We start from the raw sequence: 17,896 nt of genomic DNA on the forward strand, positions 1-17,896 counted from the left end.
AGCAGTTCACTTTTGAACTGCTCTGCACTGACAAATCTAAGACTAATTGTAAAGAAACGTAAAAACGGTTATGTGCCCTAAGCACAAACTTAAGATAACTTCTAAATGACCATACCTGAATCGGCCAGTATTAGCCGAAAATAACGTTTTCGTTCGGCACATTAGCAATGACATGGCCTTTCGGGACCAATATAATAAGTGTTTTGCAAATAGAATTCACTTTACGTTTGTTTAGCGGTTCAAGTTGAACTGTTTAAGTTGGCAATAAGCAGTTCACTTTTGATCTGCTCTGCACTGACGAGTCTAAGACGAAACGTAAAGAAAAGTAAAACAAAACAAAGGACCCGGCTACAACGAAAGCCATGACCCAATAATACATTGAATATTTGAGGAAATATATCATCATATATACCCAATCAATTTCATGTAGTAGATTTGCGTTGCGAGGATATTTATCCCGTGTTCCTTAGGATTCTCTGGGGGATTTCTTGTCACGAATAATTGCAACTGATTCCACATATGAGCACATGCACTTATTCACAGTTTTGTACTAAAGAAAAATGGCTACTTTGATGAATCACCGAATTTTGGTTGTCTTAAAGCTGTTTACCGTGATTTCGGTAAGTTGATATCATTAAATAATCGGAAATGATAAACCTTGTTCTTCTGGAACAAGCAATCTTAGCGGAAATTTCCGTAATATTTCGCTTAGATCAATATTAAGTTTTGAGTGTAAACACAATAAACTAATCGAAAGAGAAAGTAAACAATAAGAATCAGTTTAGCCAGAGATATCGGGCTTGCAGATTTGTTTGTAAATTTGTAATTTACTATAAATTCCTTCAAATTTCATCTGCTGAATTTAACATAATTCAGAATATTTTTGCAGCCATTCTAAATATTTATGAAGTTTACTGCAGTAACAAAAGTTTCAGACTTTGGATTGTTTGTAATTCAACGATAAACACGGTTTTCGTCTAGAGGAGAGCCATTTTCTCTTACCGAGAGAAGGAGAAACAATGGTATGGGTGAACATTTTTTGCTCTCTTTCATTCTCGTGCATCGAATGATTACCGCCAACGGAATAACTAGGCTCAGACTTTATCAAATGGCACATAGTTAAAAAAGCAGACATATTTATGTATATCACACGCCGTGAAGCATCCCAAGCAACCAGAAGTTCCACAATTACTTAAAAAGTCCACTTTCTTGCTGCTTAAAAGTACACGCGGATCTTTTGAAAACTTGAAAGTACAGATCAAGTTCCGCGTGAACTTTTTAGCTGCTTAAGAAAACACGTGGCAATTTTTGACAGTTCGAAGTACAGAACAAGTTCCGCGTGAACTTTCTCGCTGCTTAAGAGTGCACGTGGTACTTTTAGCAACTTGAAAGTACAGAACAAGTTCCGCGTGAACTTTTTCGCTGCATAGAAGCTGAACAATGTATTCTAGAGGCAGCTTAGAAGTTCGTTCCGCTTCGTCGCGTGAACTTTCAAGTGTGGATAATTACTTAAAAAATGGGCTGCTTAGAATGCTATTGATTAACTTTGAGAGCTGCTTAAGCCAAATCAGTCCCTTTTATCCGATCTTTTGGTTAGTTGGGATGTATACTTATCTTGACTGCTTCTTTTATCCAAACGCTGGTTTCGTGTAATCATCTTTGATTTCTTAAGATGATATTGTGATTTTCAGCGTTGCATAGAATGCGACGGAATCGCCGCAGAATAGCGAAATAATGAGTGTCAGAATCACAGATGCCAAGTTGCAGATTTGCATGAAAATTTGCCGATTTCTTTTGTAAGAGAACTCTGAAAATTTTGCAGACTTTTGACAGGTTTTTGACACTTTTATGTACAGTCGTCCAATTTACAGACTTTTAAAATAGCGTCGGGCTTCTTGTTTAGTTTTTCTCGTCAACCTTAAAATTTAACACTTGCATTAGGAGATTTCTAGTATGTAAACGTGAAAATTTTACCTGGCATCTCTGTCCAGGAGTTGGACAGTTTTTTAACCCCTTCGTTGCCAGTTGTACTGAAGTTTGCAGCATTTTTATATCAAGAATTAGAGTGAATAGAGGAATAAATCGTCTGATTGATAAAAGGCAATTGCAGATTTAAAAGGTAATATTCTCTAGCAACAAGAATTATTTGTTTGTTCAATTAAAGCATCAACAAATATGTATCTGTCAAAGACGACTGAATGTTTAGAGTAACCGATTTTCAATGTTTATTAGTAACTTATTTTTTATGGTTAATATTGATAATGTTTCGAGTGAAGCACTAGGTTTCAAAGACAAAGATGTCTATTGATACAAAGTCATTTAACGGCCAATTTGAAAAAAATATTTTTCTGGTTTGTGGTCTCGGAGGGGTTGAATCGATAAGAATGACAGTTACGCTATCTTGTCGCATCGCAATCTTTGTTAACCACCAGTGAAAATCACTTTATGGTGACCAATGTCGAATTTTGGAATTTGTTTCGGTTCAGTTGAGGTTATGTTGAACGCTAGAGACATAAGTTAAAAGGCGGTGAAATGCTATTTTTCATCATATAGCGCATATTTGGTAAAGATTACGCGTGTAGTTCTTCAAATGACATTTAATACTGTACGCGACGAAAAAAAATTATTTGAAAAGTATTCACATAACATTTTCTCACATGTTGAACTCTTAACTGAAAATATTAATTGTTTGAAATAGAATCTTGGGTGCTGCTAACGAAAAAGAGATAGGGAATGATTTTTTTACATGAATATTAACTTTTTGCATGAAAAAATGATGTAAATAATTTATAAATGATTTTGCAAGTGGAAAATCGTTTTCCCTTGCATTTTGACAGATAAACATGAAATCATTATCCTCACCTCTATTTGTGAAATACAACGTTAGATCGCCCATTATTACCCTTTTTGACAACTTACATTTTATAACCGCAAATGCAAATGAGATTGCTTTATTATTTTTTTTTTTATCAATATTTTCATCGGGAAACACCAGCACTTAAACGATTCAGACGAATTATCACCTTTGGTCGATGTCAAGAATAATTTATTAATTTTTCTAGCCGGTTATTACTCATATACCGGACGTCAAAATGTTCCGTGAACTTGATTTTATGTGCCTCCATAAGAATTGCTTACAATTAATGTTGTTGTTTCATAACCATTCCATGCCGGTGATAGTCGCCCTAGTGTCACGTGTTTATCGCTCTTAGAAACTGTTTTCTTTGCATTAAGGAATATATTGGCCACCAATATTTCACTAGTTTCTACACTCAAATAAAAATTCACGTTCGATTCACTTGAAAAATCACGTAGAATGGTTTCAAATGTCAAATTGAATATTTTACGTGACGAAAATGAATGTTATACGAACATCCCCTAAAATGAATATAGTCATCACATAATGTTTACGTGAATTGACCAAACGTCAAACAATCTACGTGAATTTCCAGTGTGAAAAACTCGATTTTGAAAATGGCGAGCAGTGGCCCTCAAAGTGTAAGTAGTGTAAATATTTGCGAGAAAAGTTATTTAATTACAGTTTTTTACTCCATCGACCAGACCATTCCAGTATGAAAGTTTCCATGTGTTCAACTGGACCGAGTGCCTGCGTGAGTCTGGAAGTTAACCCGCTCTTGCCGAATGCTTCAAACAGGCCGTCGGTATGAACCATGTAATGCGACTTCAACCTGCATCGGTAGTGTTGTGGGAGTTCTTGGATCTCGACTTCGGCTTTGGTTGGATGGCAGTGACAACATAAACGATTTCTGGAGGCTTGTCGATTTGAGATACCACGACGTTATTAGTTGCTTTTTAAGCCATTGGAATTATATGACAATATTCTGAAATAAATGTTTTATATTTCATGGCATTTTTGATTTCATAGATTTATATCAAAATCTGGAATCTCCTTTTCGACTTCAACCAATATATAAAATAGTAATTTTCTGGTATCTAAATTTGATATGAACTGATAGATAAATGTGATATGAACAGTACATTACGTTTACCTATGAAACACGTAACTTTTACTGGATTATGCATTAAACAGCTTTTAAATGCCAGTCCATTAAAACCTACGTGAAAAGTAGGGTGGAAAATATTCACATAACTTTTCACGTAACTATAATATGAATATTATTTTGAGTGTAATCGCTCATTTTTCACCGGCATAGAAACCTCGCAATGTCCAATTATTTGTGTGTCTTTATACTCAAATTCTTAGTGTCAGTATGATCCATAGTATTAGCCATGCAATGATTCTGTACACTAAGAATCGGCTGCGAAGTCTGTTGAAACAGAAAGGCCGAATTCCACAAAAGGAATGTAATGCCGACTTTGTTTTTTATACTGAATTTTAGGTAGCCTCAATTAAGTGTGTGTGTTTTGACAACGGATTGCTTTCGACCAGGGATGTCAGGTTCACAGATTAATCTGTGTCTCACAGATTTTGAGTTTTCTGCACAGATTTTAAAACTGACACAGATTTTCACAGATTTTTGAAAATGATCACAGATTTCCACAGATTCTTGAATAAATCACAGATTTTCACAGATTTTGGAAATCGAGCACAGTTTAGCACCAAAAAGCTACAGCGTGTTTGTAGTGAGACCTTTTTTTTTTTTTGCTCACTAAATTGAATTCGATCAGCAGAAATGGTACGGAAAATGGGTGGAGAGACCTTTGTTTTTTTTGCTCACCAAATTTTATTTTGAACAGCTGTAGGGGTACGGAAAACGGTCACAGATTTTCACAGACAGGTTCTGGGTTCGATCACAGATTTTTGAAAAAATGACCTGGCATCTCTGCTTTCGACATCCGTGTTAGTCGACATCCATCCTCATCGACCGACACTTGTTATTCGGCGCAAAATAACATTGGCAGCTGTAGATTGTGTTGTTTATTTCTAACATGAAATAAGTAATATCCGATCGTTTGATTTTGATAATGCCGGTAGCTCAAAACTATACTGATTTAACTCGTCAGTTTTTAAAAAGTCGTCTACTCACGGATGTAACAAGTTTCCGAGGATTTGAAACGGAATGGCAGCATATTCGTGATCTGTTGTCGCGAACCGCGGAACACGGTGAATCCAATAGTGCTCTTCTCTTGGGTCCTAGAGGTTGTGGTAAAACAACGGTAAGTCAATAACTTTTCGATGTATTATGTATCAGTACTAACGTATATTTGCAGCTTGTATCTTCGGTGTTGGCGGACTTACTTCCAGAGAAAGAGTTCTTCAAAAATACCTTAATTGTGTATCTTAATGGATTAATTCACACGGACGACCGATCGGCATTAAAGTCAGCAACTTCACAAATGAAATTAGAGAATGCTGTTGATGGGAAAGTTTTTGGATCATTTGCTGAAAATCTCGCATTTTTGCTTGAATGTCTTAAGGCGGGAGATAAGAAAAAATCGAAAAGTGTAATTTTCCTGCTGGAAGAATTCGATCTCTTTTGCTCACATCACAATCAAACGTTACTTTACAATCTATTTGACGTTGCTCAATCTGCTCAGGCTCCAATATGTGTGCTGGGTAAGAGTTATACACCTTTATCTTGAATAGTGGCGTTTTAATTTTAGGTCGAGTTAGCAAATTCAAAGAGAACGTACATTTGATCTACCTACATGGTCGAACATCTTTATGCCGTTTTTCAAAATAAGAGCCATCAAATTGTCATTGATTCATTACAATTATTCACTTTTCATAGGTATTTCTGCTCGGTTGGACGTCATTGAGTTACTCGAAAAGAGAGTGAAATCTCGGTTTTCGCATCGTCAAATTTTTTTACTACCAAAAGAGAATGAGACTGAAGAACGCATCATGTTATTTAAAACGCTTTTGAAGTTGACGACGGAAAAGGTTCGTATGAACCAAACAAATGAACTCTAGTTATGTATTACTTTTTTGTAGGAATTGAAGGAGTTAAATAATAACCATAAACCGATACCACTTGAAGCATTACAAAACGACGAAATGCCGCTACTCCGTCGAATTTTTGATCCCAATGATTATTCTTTTACAGCTACATGGGTCAATCAATGGAACAAACATATCGATGCTCTTGCCTCCAATCGGAATGTTATTGTCGTCCTGCAAAATATGTACAACTACGAAGTTATCGAGGGGACATTCAAAAGCTTTCTCTTCGAGATAGTGTCTCAGTTAAGTGAAGCTAACCCGTGGATTACCGCGGAAAGCATACAGCTTCTTGGACAGAGGTATGATAGCGATGACAAAGTGTTATTACTATGCGGTCTTTCAGTCCTAGAGTTGTGCTTGCTGATAGCAATGAAACATCATTCAGAAATTTACGATCGCGATCCGTTCAACTTTGAAATGGTGCTCACCCGTTATAACAAGTTTGCCAATTCTAGTTCTACTATGCAGGGAATAGAGCGGAGCGTTGTGCTTAAATCCTATGAACATATTAAAAATTTAGAACTGATAGTGCCAGTCAGTGGTACAGCATCGAAGGTGCAAAAAGAGTATCAGTTGCATCGGTTACTGTTAACATACGGACAGATTAATCAGGCCGTCATGAGGTCTCAAAATTTGCCAACAGAGATCAGTCAGTGGGCGCAGCGTTGTTTAGTGTGATTATATTTGTAATAATGATTTCCAAGTAATAAAGGCATTTTGCGGTTTACAGAAAAAAGATGTCATGTGTTTTATTTATATGTGCAAATATTAAAAGTAAACTAACAAGGCTCAGAGAGGTGAGAACTTTTCAATTCGGATAACTCATTTCGTATAAAGAGCAAACCGTTTCTCGAGGTTATCGTTTTTCTAACCTGCCCCGCATTAATGCATTTTTTTTTCAATACGATTCAAACACGTAAGATTTCTTGCAAATGGCAAGCAATCGACGCGTATTTAGCTTATGTTCATCACTTTTGTATAATCATTTTGCAATCTTACCAATACTCCAGTTTGCATCCAAAGTGCTATTGCTCACCAATTGTATCCAAACCTTTAATTTTCAGAACCAGTCAATTACACCCTTGGGACATATACATGCATCAAACACTTATATTAACCCTTAAATACGTTAGGTCGATTCTTTGTTTCAATATAACTTCGCATGAAACGCGTAAATACGAAGTTTGAGACGGTTCCGATATGTTGTTTTTTAAATAACATTGAGCATTTAAGTGTCAAGAATAAAATAAGTAACTACTCATACGTTGTATTTTGTTTTTTTTACGTCGAATTCTTTGGGAATGAATTGAAAAATACTAAAAAAACGAAAAATACTAATGTTTTGCAAGGCATGTTATAGGCGGTTTTATGAAAACAAGTTGACAAGAAGTCTAGATAAATCAATGTCAATTTCATGACCATAAGATGTCCAGGACGAAATATGTCAGTACAACACAATATTTTAGCTATTGTTGGTGTAAAGTAAAATAATATCACCAGAAAAAACATAGCAGAGTGCATAAGTTTCTTATAATTCGTTATAATATATTCTATGAAACGATTTCGTGTACTTGTTTAGCACAAGTAGACGTTGCACATAACAAATTTAATATCTGTTCTTTTTCTATACGTCGTTTTGCACAAACTTTTTTAGTGCAATGAAGATTGACAGTTCTTAATTTTTATTCGTTCAGAAACACATTTGTCGCCTTGGATATAAGTTTTTTTTAATATTCAGCTGAATTTCATTCAAAAATAGCGTTGGTTGTATCGCAGTTTTTGGCCAAAAACTCAACTAATATCATCAACCAAGCACCGTACTCTCCAGATATGGCCCCGTGTGACTTTTTCCTCTTCCCCAGACTCAAATTGCCATTGCGGGGAACGCGTTTTGAGACCATAGAGACCATAAAATAGAATTCGCTGCGTGAACTGAAGGCCTATAAAACTTGTATGGAAAATTGGATCAAGCGTTGGCATGCATGTATTGCCGCAGGAAGAGAGTACGTTGAAGGCGATAATAAAGAAATTTATTAAAAATTGAAATTTTGCGTTGTTTAATAAAATTCCGGTTCTTTTTTTATCATAAGGTATAACATCCAAACGAATTCACACTCTTTCATACTGCTAATAACGTAGAAGGTGATAACACCTAGTCGATGCCGTTCGATTGAGCAAATGTCATCACAGACAGCATTTAGTTATCTCGCCTTTTGACGATCAGTTTTTGTGTAGTTTTATATTTGTTTCTTTTCTGAACCACTATCAGTTCATCATGAGGTGCTTCTTGCTGAAAAGTCAAAGACGAAATGTTAAAAAAAAACAAATTTCAGCCAATAAATGTCGACGATTCGTGAAAATTCTGTACTCTCCAAAATCTCATAGTTATCTCATTTTATACAAGATTTCCTAATTATAGGTGACAATCATACGAGTTTTGGCAGGATCAATCAAGAAACTATTGGCACGTTTTATAAGAAAATAAACTTCATTGTTTTTCACTATGTTTAACTTCTCAAAATAGTAACGGATACAGATACTAGTGTTTCACAACTTTCCTCAGTGTGTTAGTTCTGAGTCTGTTAAGCGGCCCATACACGTTCAGTTTTCCAGACAGTTTTTCGTGTGTGACGTCATTATTGAACGATTAATTGAAGTGACTGAAGAGTTCATCCGGTTTATTGACTGGAGCTCTCGAGCTCAGTTTCATCCGATTAACTGACAGTTCTTCAATTAATCGCTCAGTCCGTCAGTTTTCTTTTAATCAAAATAATGTGCCTTCATGAAAAAAATAACTGATGAGACTGAAATGAAATCAAAACGCAAAATTGACCTGACGCCACACACGCTCAGCTCAGATAATCGTCGTTGGATGAATCACGAATTTCACATATCGCTTACCAAATAAAAATAAACTCCACCTAGTGATGTGTAATGATGTCTTTCTCTTTATCGAATACATTATTGAGGTATGTCAAAGATCATGCCCCTGATTCGGGTATCAAAACGAGGCTAATAAAAGTCATAAAATCGCGTGAAATAAATGTCACTCTCAGCTCCGCTTGCAAATTATGAGAATGAAATCCATATCCAGCCAACGACATAAGCGGAACAGTGGATCCAAAATTGTGTTCTTTCTTTCCTTTATGGCCCGTTTACACTTCTGCTGGCTGCCAGCATGCTGGTGTCAGTGTACTGCCCTCTTAGGAAAAAACGTTCAACGGTGGTCCAATGATTGAACGTATTGAACCAACGAAGGACCACCGTTGAACGTTTTTTTCCTAAGAGGGCATTACACTGACACCAGCATGCTGACAGCCAGCAGAAGTGTAAACACTACATTACCCCTATTAGTTATTTTCGGTTTGAGTGAACATGTGTGCTCGAATCCATAGTAGTTTTGGTTTCCAAAGAGGTTCTAGGATGTAATTATTTCGATTCATCCTATTTTAGACACTCTTAATAGCTAAACGTCACAAAAAGTTGAGCTGGGCATGTCATTAGGATGGCGGACGACAACCCGATGAAAATTATCCTTCAATCTGGTTGCAGTTGCTGGTTAGTTGGAGGTTAAGCTGTTAACTGCAGATGGTGTACTTTGCGCTATAGGAGATACTGATGGCTTCGTTGAAGGGGATGCTTCATTGTTGTTGGTGGCTGTCACAGGTGTACTGGAGTTGCTTGGTGTTGGTGTGAAGGAAGCACCGTTGTCCTTTGGTGTAGTTGTCTCCTTGTCCAGTTTATCACATGGCTTACTGTAGTGAACAGCTTTTTGGCAATATTGACATGTTGCCATCTGGTTGTCATAGGCAACAAGTGATTTGCACGGGATTCTTGTATCCTAACCGAAAATCACATAAGAAAATATAGGTCTCTTCAAGCGCATGCGTAACAAACGTACGCCATTTAGAATACCGGGGAAAAAGTTCTTCCACTTTTCTTTTTCGATAGAGAGAATCTCTCCGTATTGAGGCATAGTTTTGCGAATATAAGGATCGATGACGCTTGAGGGAAGATTATGCACACGCACTTCTATACAGGGGTGCGAAAATTTGACATTTTTTTATACTGTTGCCAAGCATAAGACAGTCACTGCCAACGATATGCGCAGCTGCTACGTTCAACAGTAGCCAACTCGCAATGACACGAGAGCTTGGCGCAATCATGAGAGCCACGACACACGACAGCAATATTGAGAGCAGTTAATTTTGTCGCATTCTCTCACAGCAGTCAAAGCCACAGCGTTCGCTTTGTGGTAGTGTAGGTACATACTGGATAAGTAGCTGCTTTGTTCATTTTTGGTCACGGGTTTCGAGAATGTCACGAGCTCAAAATGTCATGACATTTTCATAACGGGACTGTTATATCCGCTGTGATTGATCTGTGGCGATAAATTTAATGCGAACGGCGGTGTTTTTATTGTCGGTTCAATTTCAGTTTCGAAAAAATTCAATCACAAAGCTTGTTCATGCAGATGTTTCAAAAATATTACAATTATTTACACAAATTTCATACACGAAGTATCAGGAGCGCAGCTTTTGCCTTTCTAATATGACGCAAAGGCAAGAAATCTTACAGCAGAGAGAATAAGTTTTGCGCTCCTATTACTTCTAGAATTCTTGTTCATGCTAAACGGGCTTCAATTGTTTGATCGAAAAAGTGCATCCAAATTCTGGAAGTCAAAGTATTTACTTTGCTTTTCTCACTGAACCGCTTCCTTCCAACGGGAGTGCAGAGAAACAAAACACGTAAGGATACACAAAAAAAAAACCGTCTGCATTGGAAAGCAAGACTTTCTTGTGCATGTCCCCCTACACCTCATGAGAATCGACATAAAACGAATTTCTAAGTTAAGCCTTGTTGGCGACTGCCTATCGAAAGTTGTTGAATTTGGAAGGAGCTACTGTTTATTGTGGCTAGCCATTCTCAGATTGAAAAGATTAGAACAGCTATCGATGAGTGCAAACGGCGACATTCACGAGAAAAAATGTCATGAGACCTATGACATTTTTCATCTCCTGCAGTCGTGGCGAAGTACAATCGGCGACTGCTGTCATTTGCGCAGTTTGAATGTCTGCTGTTTCGTGTCATTCTCCAGTACCGTTTGCAACCCTGCTTCTGTAGCACTATCTTCCATATATACTAAAATGTTGTACTTAATAGTTTCGTGCTCCACATAGTGCACATTGTTATCGTCTTTTGCGAATTGAATTGCATTCAACTCTTCATAAAACTGGATGTAAACAACACATCGACGTCGAAGTAAACAAATTCTATCACTTTATAAACAAAATATTAGCCGAAACTTTGCCTATGAAAAGAAGAAGAAAAAATCATAACAACAAATTACCTGTATGGTTCAATTCACAACTAAAACATTTGAAAAATAGGAAACAAAAAGCACACAAAACTTACAAACAAGAAAAAAGTGATGCTCATCTTCAAAATTACTTAAACCTATGCAATCAACTCAAAATAGCCATTAACACAGCACATGAAGAATATAACCGCAAAATTGAAAACGAAATAAAGACTTGTTCTAAGAACTTTTTTAACTACACAAAAACCAAACTAAAAAGCAACAATTTTCCATCTCAAATGCACCTCGACGAACATGTAGGGAAAAATAGTACAGAAATCTGCAATCAATTTGCAAATTTTTTTTTCAAGAAGTATATACATCTTATTCCGAAACTGACCGTGATCGTGAATACTTCTCCTTCATACCTGCATTTTCAAACTCCATCTCTGTAAACTATCTATCAGAACATGACATTTCGACAGCACTGAAAAACTTAGACGTCTCAAAAGGGCCTGGACCTGACAGTATACCACCAATATTTAAAAAAAATCTTGCTGAAGAACTTACACTACCACTACAACTACTTTTTAACTTATCACTTAATAAAAGTACTTTTTCTAAAGCATGGAAATCTTCCTTTCTTGTACCAAAAAAATTGTTAACAAAAAACTTGTTCATCAACTTAAAAATGTAATAACAAACAAACAACATGGCTTTTTTAAAGGCCGCTCAACTACAACATATCTCTTAGTATTTATGACATTCACTCTGAATGCAATGGACGCCGGAAACTACGTAGAAACTCTTTACACTGACTTTAGCAAAGCCTTCGACCGTATTGACATACCATTACTTCTACACAAACTACAAAAATATGGCATAAAACATACTCTTCTGGAATGGCTCAAATCATACTTAACGAATCGTGTACAGGTAGTCCGCTTCCAAAGTATTCTGTCTGCACCAATTAAAAAATCTGAAAGTGCTTATATATGCAGACGACATGAAACTCTTCATGGAAATAAAAAATATCAACGACAATGTAATATTCCAGAACGAAATCAATCTATTCCACATTTGGTGCTGCAAAAGTCTACTCCAACTCAATGTAAAAAAATGTAACTCAATAACTTTCAGTAGGAAAATGAAACTATATCCACAAACATATGTACATCTAGGAAATCAACTTGTAGAAAAATGTAAAATTGTAAGAGATTTAGGCGTAATCTTAGACTCCAAGCTCACTTTTGTGGAACGCTACAATACCATAATCAATAAAGCAAATAGCATGCTGGGCTTTATTAAACGCTTCAGTCATAACTTTCAGGACCCATACACAGTTAAATTATTATACAGTACATATGTCAGACCTATTTTGGAATATTGCAGCCTAGTATGAAATCCATACAATATTATTCACGAAGAACGCATCGAATCTATTAAAAAACAATTTCTTTTATATGCACTTCGTAAATTAAACTGGACAGCATTTCCTTTACCACCATATGAAGCACGCTGCATGCTCATCAATATTCAAACACTTAAAGAACGCCGCGACCTTGCAATGGTTTATTTTATCAGCGACATTATTTCTCAACGCATTCAATCACCTTCTTTATTATCGCAAATAAATTTTTATACACCTAGCCGTCAATTACGAACCAGGAAATTATTTTTAGAAAGAAACACTAGAACAAATTATGCAAAATATAGCCCAATCAATCGTATAATGCGCCACTACAATCAATATTGCGAACATCTTGACCTTTGTATGTCCAAAAATGAATTGAAATTACAGCTTAGTCGTAGAAATAATGCGTAGTATCTAAGTAAACATTGTAAACCATTTATATGTAGTCTACATTTGCTTGACGAAATAAATAAATAAATAAATAAATAAGTTTAATGTCAAGATGCATTTGCTATTTAGGCAAACCTTTCAGTTCTCGTATCGAAGGTCGAATTTTGCACTTGCTGAAGTCAACAATAATTGTATTCTTTCGTAGCTGTGGTAGCTTTTGTTCGTTTGGTTCACTCATTTCGAGGTCGTTCTATTGTTCACTACACAATACTGTACTTGGTTTCTTCCGTCCCGAACGTAAGCGGTTTTGTTGTATCGACTGACTTTGATGAGATGAGAAAGCGAACTGCCTTGGGTGGTTGGCGAAGACCGGCCATAGGTCGAGTTGAAGACGTTTTCTAGATACAGCAAATAATATTACAGGATTTGGCAGATAGAATGAAAAAATACTAAGTTTATATTTAGGGTTTTGTTTTTTTTTTCTACGGAACCGGAAAAACTAGGTCTGAATTAAAATCAATATCAATTTTTAAGACAAAATTACTATCTATTCCTAATTGCCTGAAAATCAGTTCAATAATTAAAAAAAAAATCGATGTGTTTCTTTTTGGTAATTTGTGAGCACGACTCAGCACTCAGTGAATATCGATGCACGCTTTGCGTGGCCACAGGAGACAAAGAAATTATAGTCGGAAAGGGCCAGGTCTGGTGAATAAACCTTGTCGTTCTCTATGAAAAGATAGTACTCGGAGACCCATAGTGTTATAAACCGTTCAACTCAGCTCGATGAGATCGGAAAATCTCTCTCTGTGTATATGTGTAAGCGCTTTTCAAATATTTTTTTACCGCTCAATTTTTTCGGAGATGGCTGAACCGATTTCAACAAGCTTAAGCTCGTGGGAAAGCTACTATTGGACTATTGATTCTGTTCGAATATCAAAGATTGTGCAAATTGTCTATTTCGTTATTATCGAAAAATTGTATGGATTTCGAAACATTTTTAGCATGAAATTGAAAGAACACAGTGTAGATTCAAGTGACAAACATCTTGTTGACATATATAAAATACATTTATCCTACTGATCTTATTACACTATTCCGAAATGAGTTCGGCACTAGGATTGATTGTAGTTTATAGAGGGATTTGATAGTCCGTCTGAAAATTCTTATTTTAGGTGTTATCTTAATACTCATTTCCATCAACTTTATGAAATATTACATTTCCTTTTAGTGGTATAAAGTACAAAACTATCCAATCTGTAAATTTGCATTATCACTGGAAATCTGTTCCCTCTAGAAACTATAATCTATTTTCGATAGTCATTTACATAATTTCATTGTTGATATTCAACATTCTCCTTACTAACTTGCGCGTTCTGTCCATTCCCGTCAGTGCGATAAATATAGGCTTTATTGGAACGAGCATCTGCCGTTTCGCCCTCGAGCGGAACGTACTGGACTATCTCATTTTTGTCAGTGGACAGTAGCTGCTTCAACTGATGGACCTCCTTATCTCGCGCCAATGCACTTAGTTTGTTCATTAGATCAGGATCTTCTTCCAGTGCTTTGTCCAGGACGTCCCATGAGATAAATTTGAGATCTGATCCGAAAAACAGGTCATCCGAGAGAATGTCAATAATGTGGTGCAGATCGAGAGGACGCACTTTACTATAAGTGCGGCTGCTTTCCGCCAAATCATTTTTTTCAGTCAATGGTCGTTTAGAAGGACTTATAAGTCGTTCAAACCAGTTGCTGGAGTATTCCTGTGCTGGTTGCTGTAACGAGAGATAAATGAAATGAAAAATTACTCTAGAATTCGTTAAATGACAGGATTTTACAAAAATGACACAAATCTCTGGTTCATCTGTAAAAAGCATTAGAGCGTTTATGGTTTCGTTAATACTGCCCGTATTAACGATCGGTATTCGTTACAAAATTAAAACTCGTTGAAATACGGCCAGGCAAATAAGATATCGGTACGTGGATAATGAGAGTGAGTAATACTCGAATTGAAGAATGATTACGCAAACTTTTGTCTTGTAATAATAATGCTCCTGGGTTAGACAGAATAAAATTCAACTTCGTGAAGAATCTGCCTTCAACGTCGCCTAAAGACGCTAAATGAAATATTTGAACAGGTTTGAAAATACTGTGCCACCTGACTGAAGACAAGTAAAAGTGATTGCCATTAAAAAACCGGAGAAATCAGTCTCTCAATCACAGAACATATGGACCCATTGAAATGTTGTACTGCTTTCGAAAGACATTAATCCATCCAGATATTTTCCTAGACGTATCTAGATCCTAAATGTCCCTGATTCAACCTTTTTTTAACACATGCACGCAGTATTAAATGAATGGATTCCTAAATCACCTACGCTCATTGGAAATCCCAAAAATATTTGTAAGGCTGTGAACCATTTCGCGGTTAATTTTAACTTTTATTTGAAATCTGACACTTGAGTGGTTATTTTGTGTCGAGTAGTTAAATTTAACTTAAACTGCGGCCCATTTCAAGTTTTGAAGGAAAGATAGTAATTTGGGTTTATTTTCCACTGGAAATAATTTCAACTAAAGAATTAATATTAGAATTTTCATTGGAAGATTTTTTTTAGTGTCGGGAAATAATCATCGATCTGTCAAAAATAACCATGCTCTCGAGCAGGGTTATTTTTGACAACATCAAATTATCCGCTCGAGTGTCAGATTTCAACCAAAAGTTAAAATTAACCGCGAAATGGTTCACAGCCTAAATAAGTTAAGGCATATTGACTCTGAGAAAACAGAGTCAATATGCCTTAACTTATTTAGGCTGTGACACTAACGTATCATGATCGATAGAGGGGTGAAGCCAAAACTAACTCCAACCCCAACTGCTGTCGAATGCATACATTTGATAGCAGTTGGGGTCAGAACTGGGTTGGGTTTTACCATAAATAAAATAAACCTACATTCCCCAGTGTAATAGTACTGTAGTTGAGCAACAAGTGACACCAAAAGCGCCGTCTGGTGTAGAATGGGTGCGTAAATGCTCCTAAAATACATGTATAAAGTAGCCTGCGCATTTAACACAACTACAGTAGCTAATGGAAAAAAGTACACTCGTTTCTCACTAGAAGCGCTGTCAGTGTCTCCGTACAATGGGAAATCTATGTTTATTTGATTTATGGTTTTACTCAGATCCTGTCAGCTTGGAGCGAAATCAATCTTCAGTTCAGCAACGCCATCGCACGGCATCACATTCAACGTATCATGTCAATTGTATTGGTGCGCAGTGCTCTCCACTACTTCTATGTACGCGATTCGATGCGGACTCGCCTGAGGGCGCCATGCTCGCAAAAAACGATGTTGCCAATGATTTGTTCGAGTAATATGATAGCTGGATATCTTCTTAATATGATGTCTTTGATTTGATCAAAGCAAACCTGTCACAGTGAATGCGATGCACTACATCACATTGAATCGCTTCGCTTCGGTTCGCGTTCCGCGCACACTCTGACATCAATCTAAGAGCTTAGATATAGCAGAAAAACGAAGGTTTATGATCTTGGCCTTGGGTTTCGAGAGAAGCGTCGATAGTTGTTTGATCTTTGCTATGAAAGGCAATATTGAGTCTCGGGGCCGGTGAAAGACGTGTTGTGAGTGTCGAGCTCTCCCAACCCGGATGATTATGCATGTGGAATTTCTCTACCCAAAATTCGGGAGAAATCTTTTGAATAAAATTCCATTCCATATTCCACATGTAAAAAATAATTAATTCAACCATATTGAGGTTGGCGATTGTTCCTTTTATAATAATTGTACTTGTTGAAAAAAAAATTGTACCTCTCTTTACTCACTACTACTTCGCTCTCCCGCACCGTCAATTTTCACTCACCTCCGTGGGGCAAAATCTTATTATTATTATATCGTTTATTTTTACCCGGTTTTAACCTAGTTACGGTCGTTCACAGCAGAAAATCTTTTCTTTCTTTTTAATCTTTTTATCTTTTTAATCTTTTTATCTTTTTAATCAGTCCTTTCAGATCTACTTTGAGAAACATTTAGACTAAGAATTCAAAATACAGAATTTTGGAACAAAACGATATCGTATTATATAACTTGTAACACTGTTTGATCTATACACTTTGAAAAAAATCGTGTAAATTTTTACAGTTGATTTAGCATATGTTGCATGCTTTCTGATATTGTCTTAAGTGCTGTAATATTTCATCCCTACTTACTGAAAATCCACTTCGTCGACCAATTCGAGGAACACTTTTTGATTGCTTCAGAAAAAAGTTCTCGAAATCCCCACGACGTCCAATGCGAGGAACGCTTTTGGAAAGTTTGATGAAAAATCCTGGTGTTTCAGCGGCGTTTACAACGTAGATTAGTGTGAGTAACAGGAAAATTTTCATTGTGGATTGTGAATTATACGTGGTCTTATTTGGTATTGTTTTATCTTCTTCGATAACAGACTGCCGTTATAAATGGAACTACGGGGGGTATTTATACAGTAAACGTTATACCCGCATTTAATGTAAATTTGGAAAGAGCTGACTTAATTTGTATCCATATCGTCGGGGTATTGATTTTTTTCACAATGATATGATACATAGTTGAACATAGAAAGGCAATGAACTTTCGTAACGCATTTGCATTTCGGTTTTATCATTTGCTTATCTGTATTTTGGAATTATTGACTGAGTCTTCAATGTGAAATTAGTAATTTGAGATGTCAAACATAACCTCCAAATTTATGATAAATGCACATCACCACTTTGATTTCTTTTTAAGTATCGTCTCCGACTCAGCAGTGTTTAACCTTTAAAACTACTACACGCAGATATATGGAGCATGTTTGAAATAAAAAAAACAGTTAGTA

At 36.3% G+C, this 17,896-nt stretch overlaps 2 protein-coding genes across 2 annotated transcripts; one reads left to right on the forward strand and one right to left on the reverse strand.

Moving 5' to 3' along the window:
* The first annotated feature begins 4,830 nt into the window (after positions 1 to 4,830).
* On the forward strand, positions 4,831 to 6,662 carry LOC131438626 (origin recognition complex subunit 4). Its single transcript, XM_058608757.1, has 4 exons — positions 4,831 to 5,139; positions 5,194 to 5,539; positions 5,715 to 5,866; positions 5,918 to 6,662. Exons 1-4 carry the CDS (start codon positions 4,948 to 4,950, stop codon positions 6,602 to 6,604), a joined length of 1,377 nt encoding a protein of 458 aa, XP_058464740.1. The 5' UTR covers positions 4,831 to 4,947; the 3' UTR covers positions 6,605 to 6,662.
* A 7,398-nt stretch (positions 6,663 to 14,060) lies between these two features.
* Positions 14,061 to 17,472, reverse strand: LOC131437542 (uncharacterized). The gene is made up of 2 exons (XM_058606951.1): positions 17,253 to 17,472; positions 14,061 to 14,804 (listed from the first exon to the last, which is right to left on the reverse strand). Exons 1-2 carry the CDS (start codon positions 17,427 to 17,429, stop codon positions 14,364 to 14,366), a joined length of 618 nt encoding a protein of 205 aa, XP_058462934.1. The 5' UTR covers positions 17,430 to 17,472; the 3' UTR covers positions 14,061 to 14,363.
* Positions 17,473 to 17,896: the final 424 nt, after the last annotated feature.

Source organism: Malaya genurostris, chromosome 3 (genome assembly GCF_030247185.1).
Source record: "Malaya genurostris strain Urasoe2022 chromosome 3, Malgen_1.1, whole genome shotgun sequence".
In the NCBI taxonomy this organism is placed as follows: Eukaryota; Metazoa; Arthropoda; class Insecta; order Diptera; family Culicidae; genus Malaya; species Malaya genurostris.

Coding starts and splice junctions, on each gene's coding strand:
- LOC131437542 (XM_058606951.1), bottom strand. CDS start 17,429: ATGAAAATTTTCCTGTTACTCACACTAATCTACGTTGTAAACGCCGCT. Junction 14,805..17,252: donor GTCGACGAAGTGGATTTTCA/GTAAGTAGGGAT, acceptor CTCTCGTTACAG/CAACCAGCACAGGAATACTC.
- LOC131438626 (XM_058608757.1), top strand. CDS start 4,948: ATGCCGGTAGCTCAAAACTATACTGATTTAACTCGTCAGTTTTTAAAA. Junction 5,140..5,193: donor GAGGTTGTGGTAAAACAACG/GTAAGTCAATAA, acceptor GTATATTTGCAG/CTTGTATCTTCGGTGTTGGC. Junction 5,867..5,917: donor TGAAGTTGACGACGGAAAAG/GTTCGTATGAAC, acceptor ACTTTTTTGTAG/GAATTGAAGGAGTTAAATAA.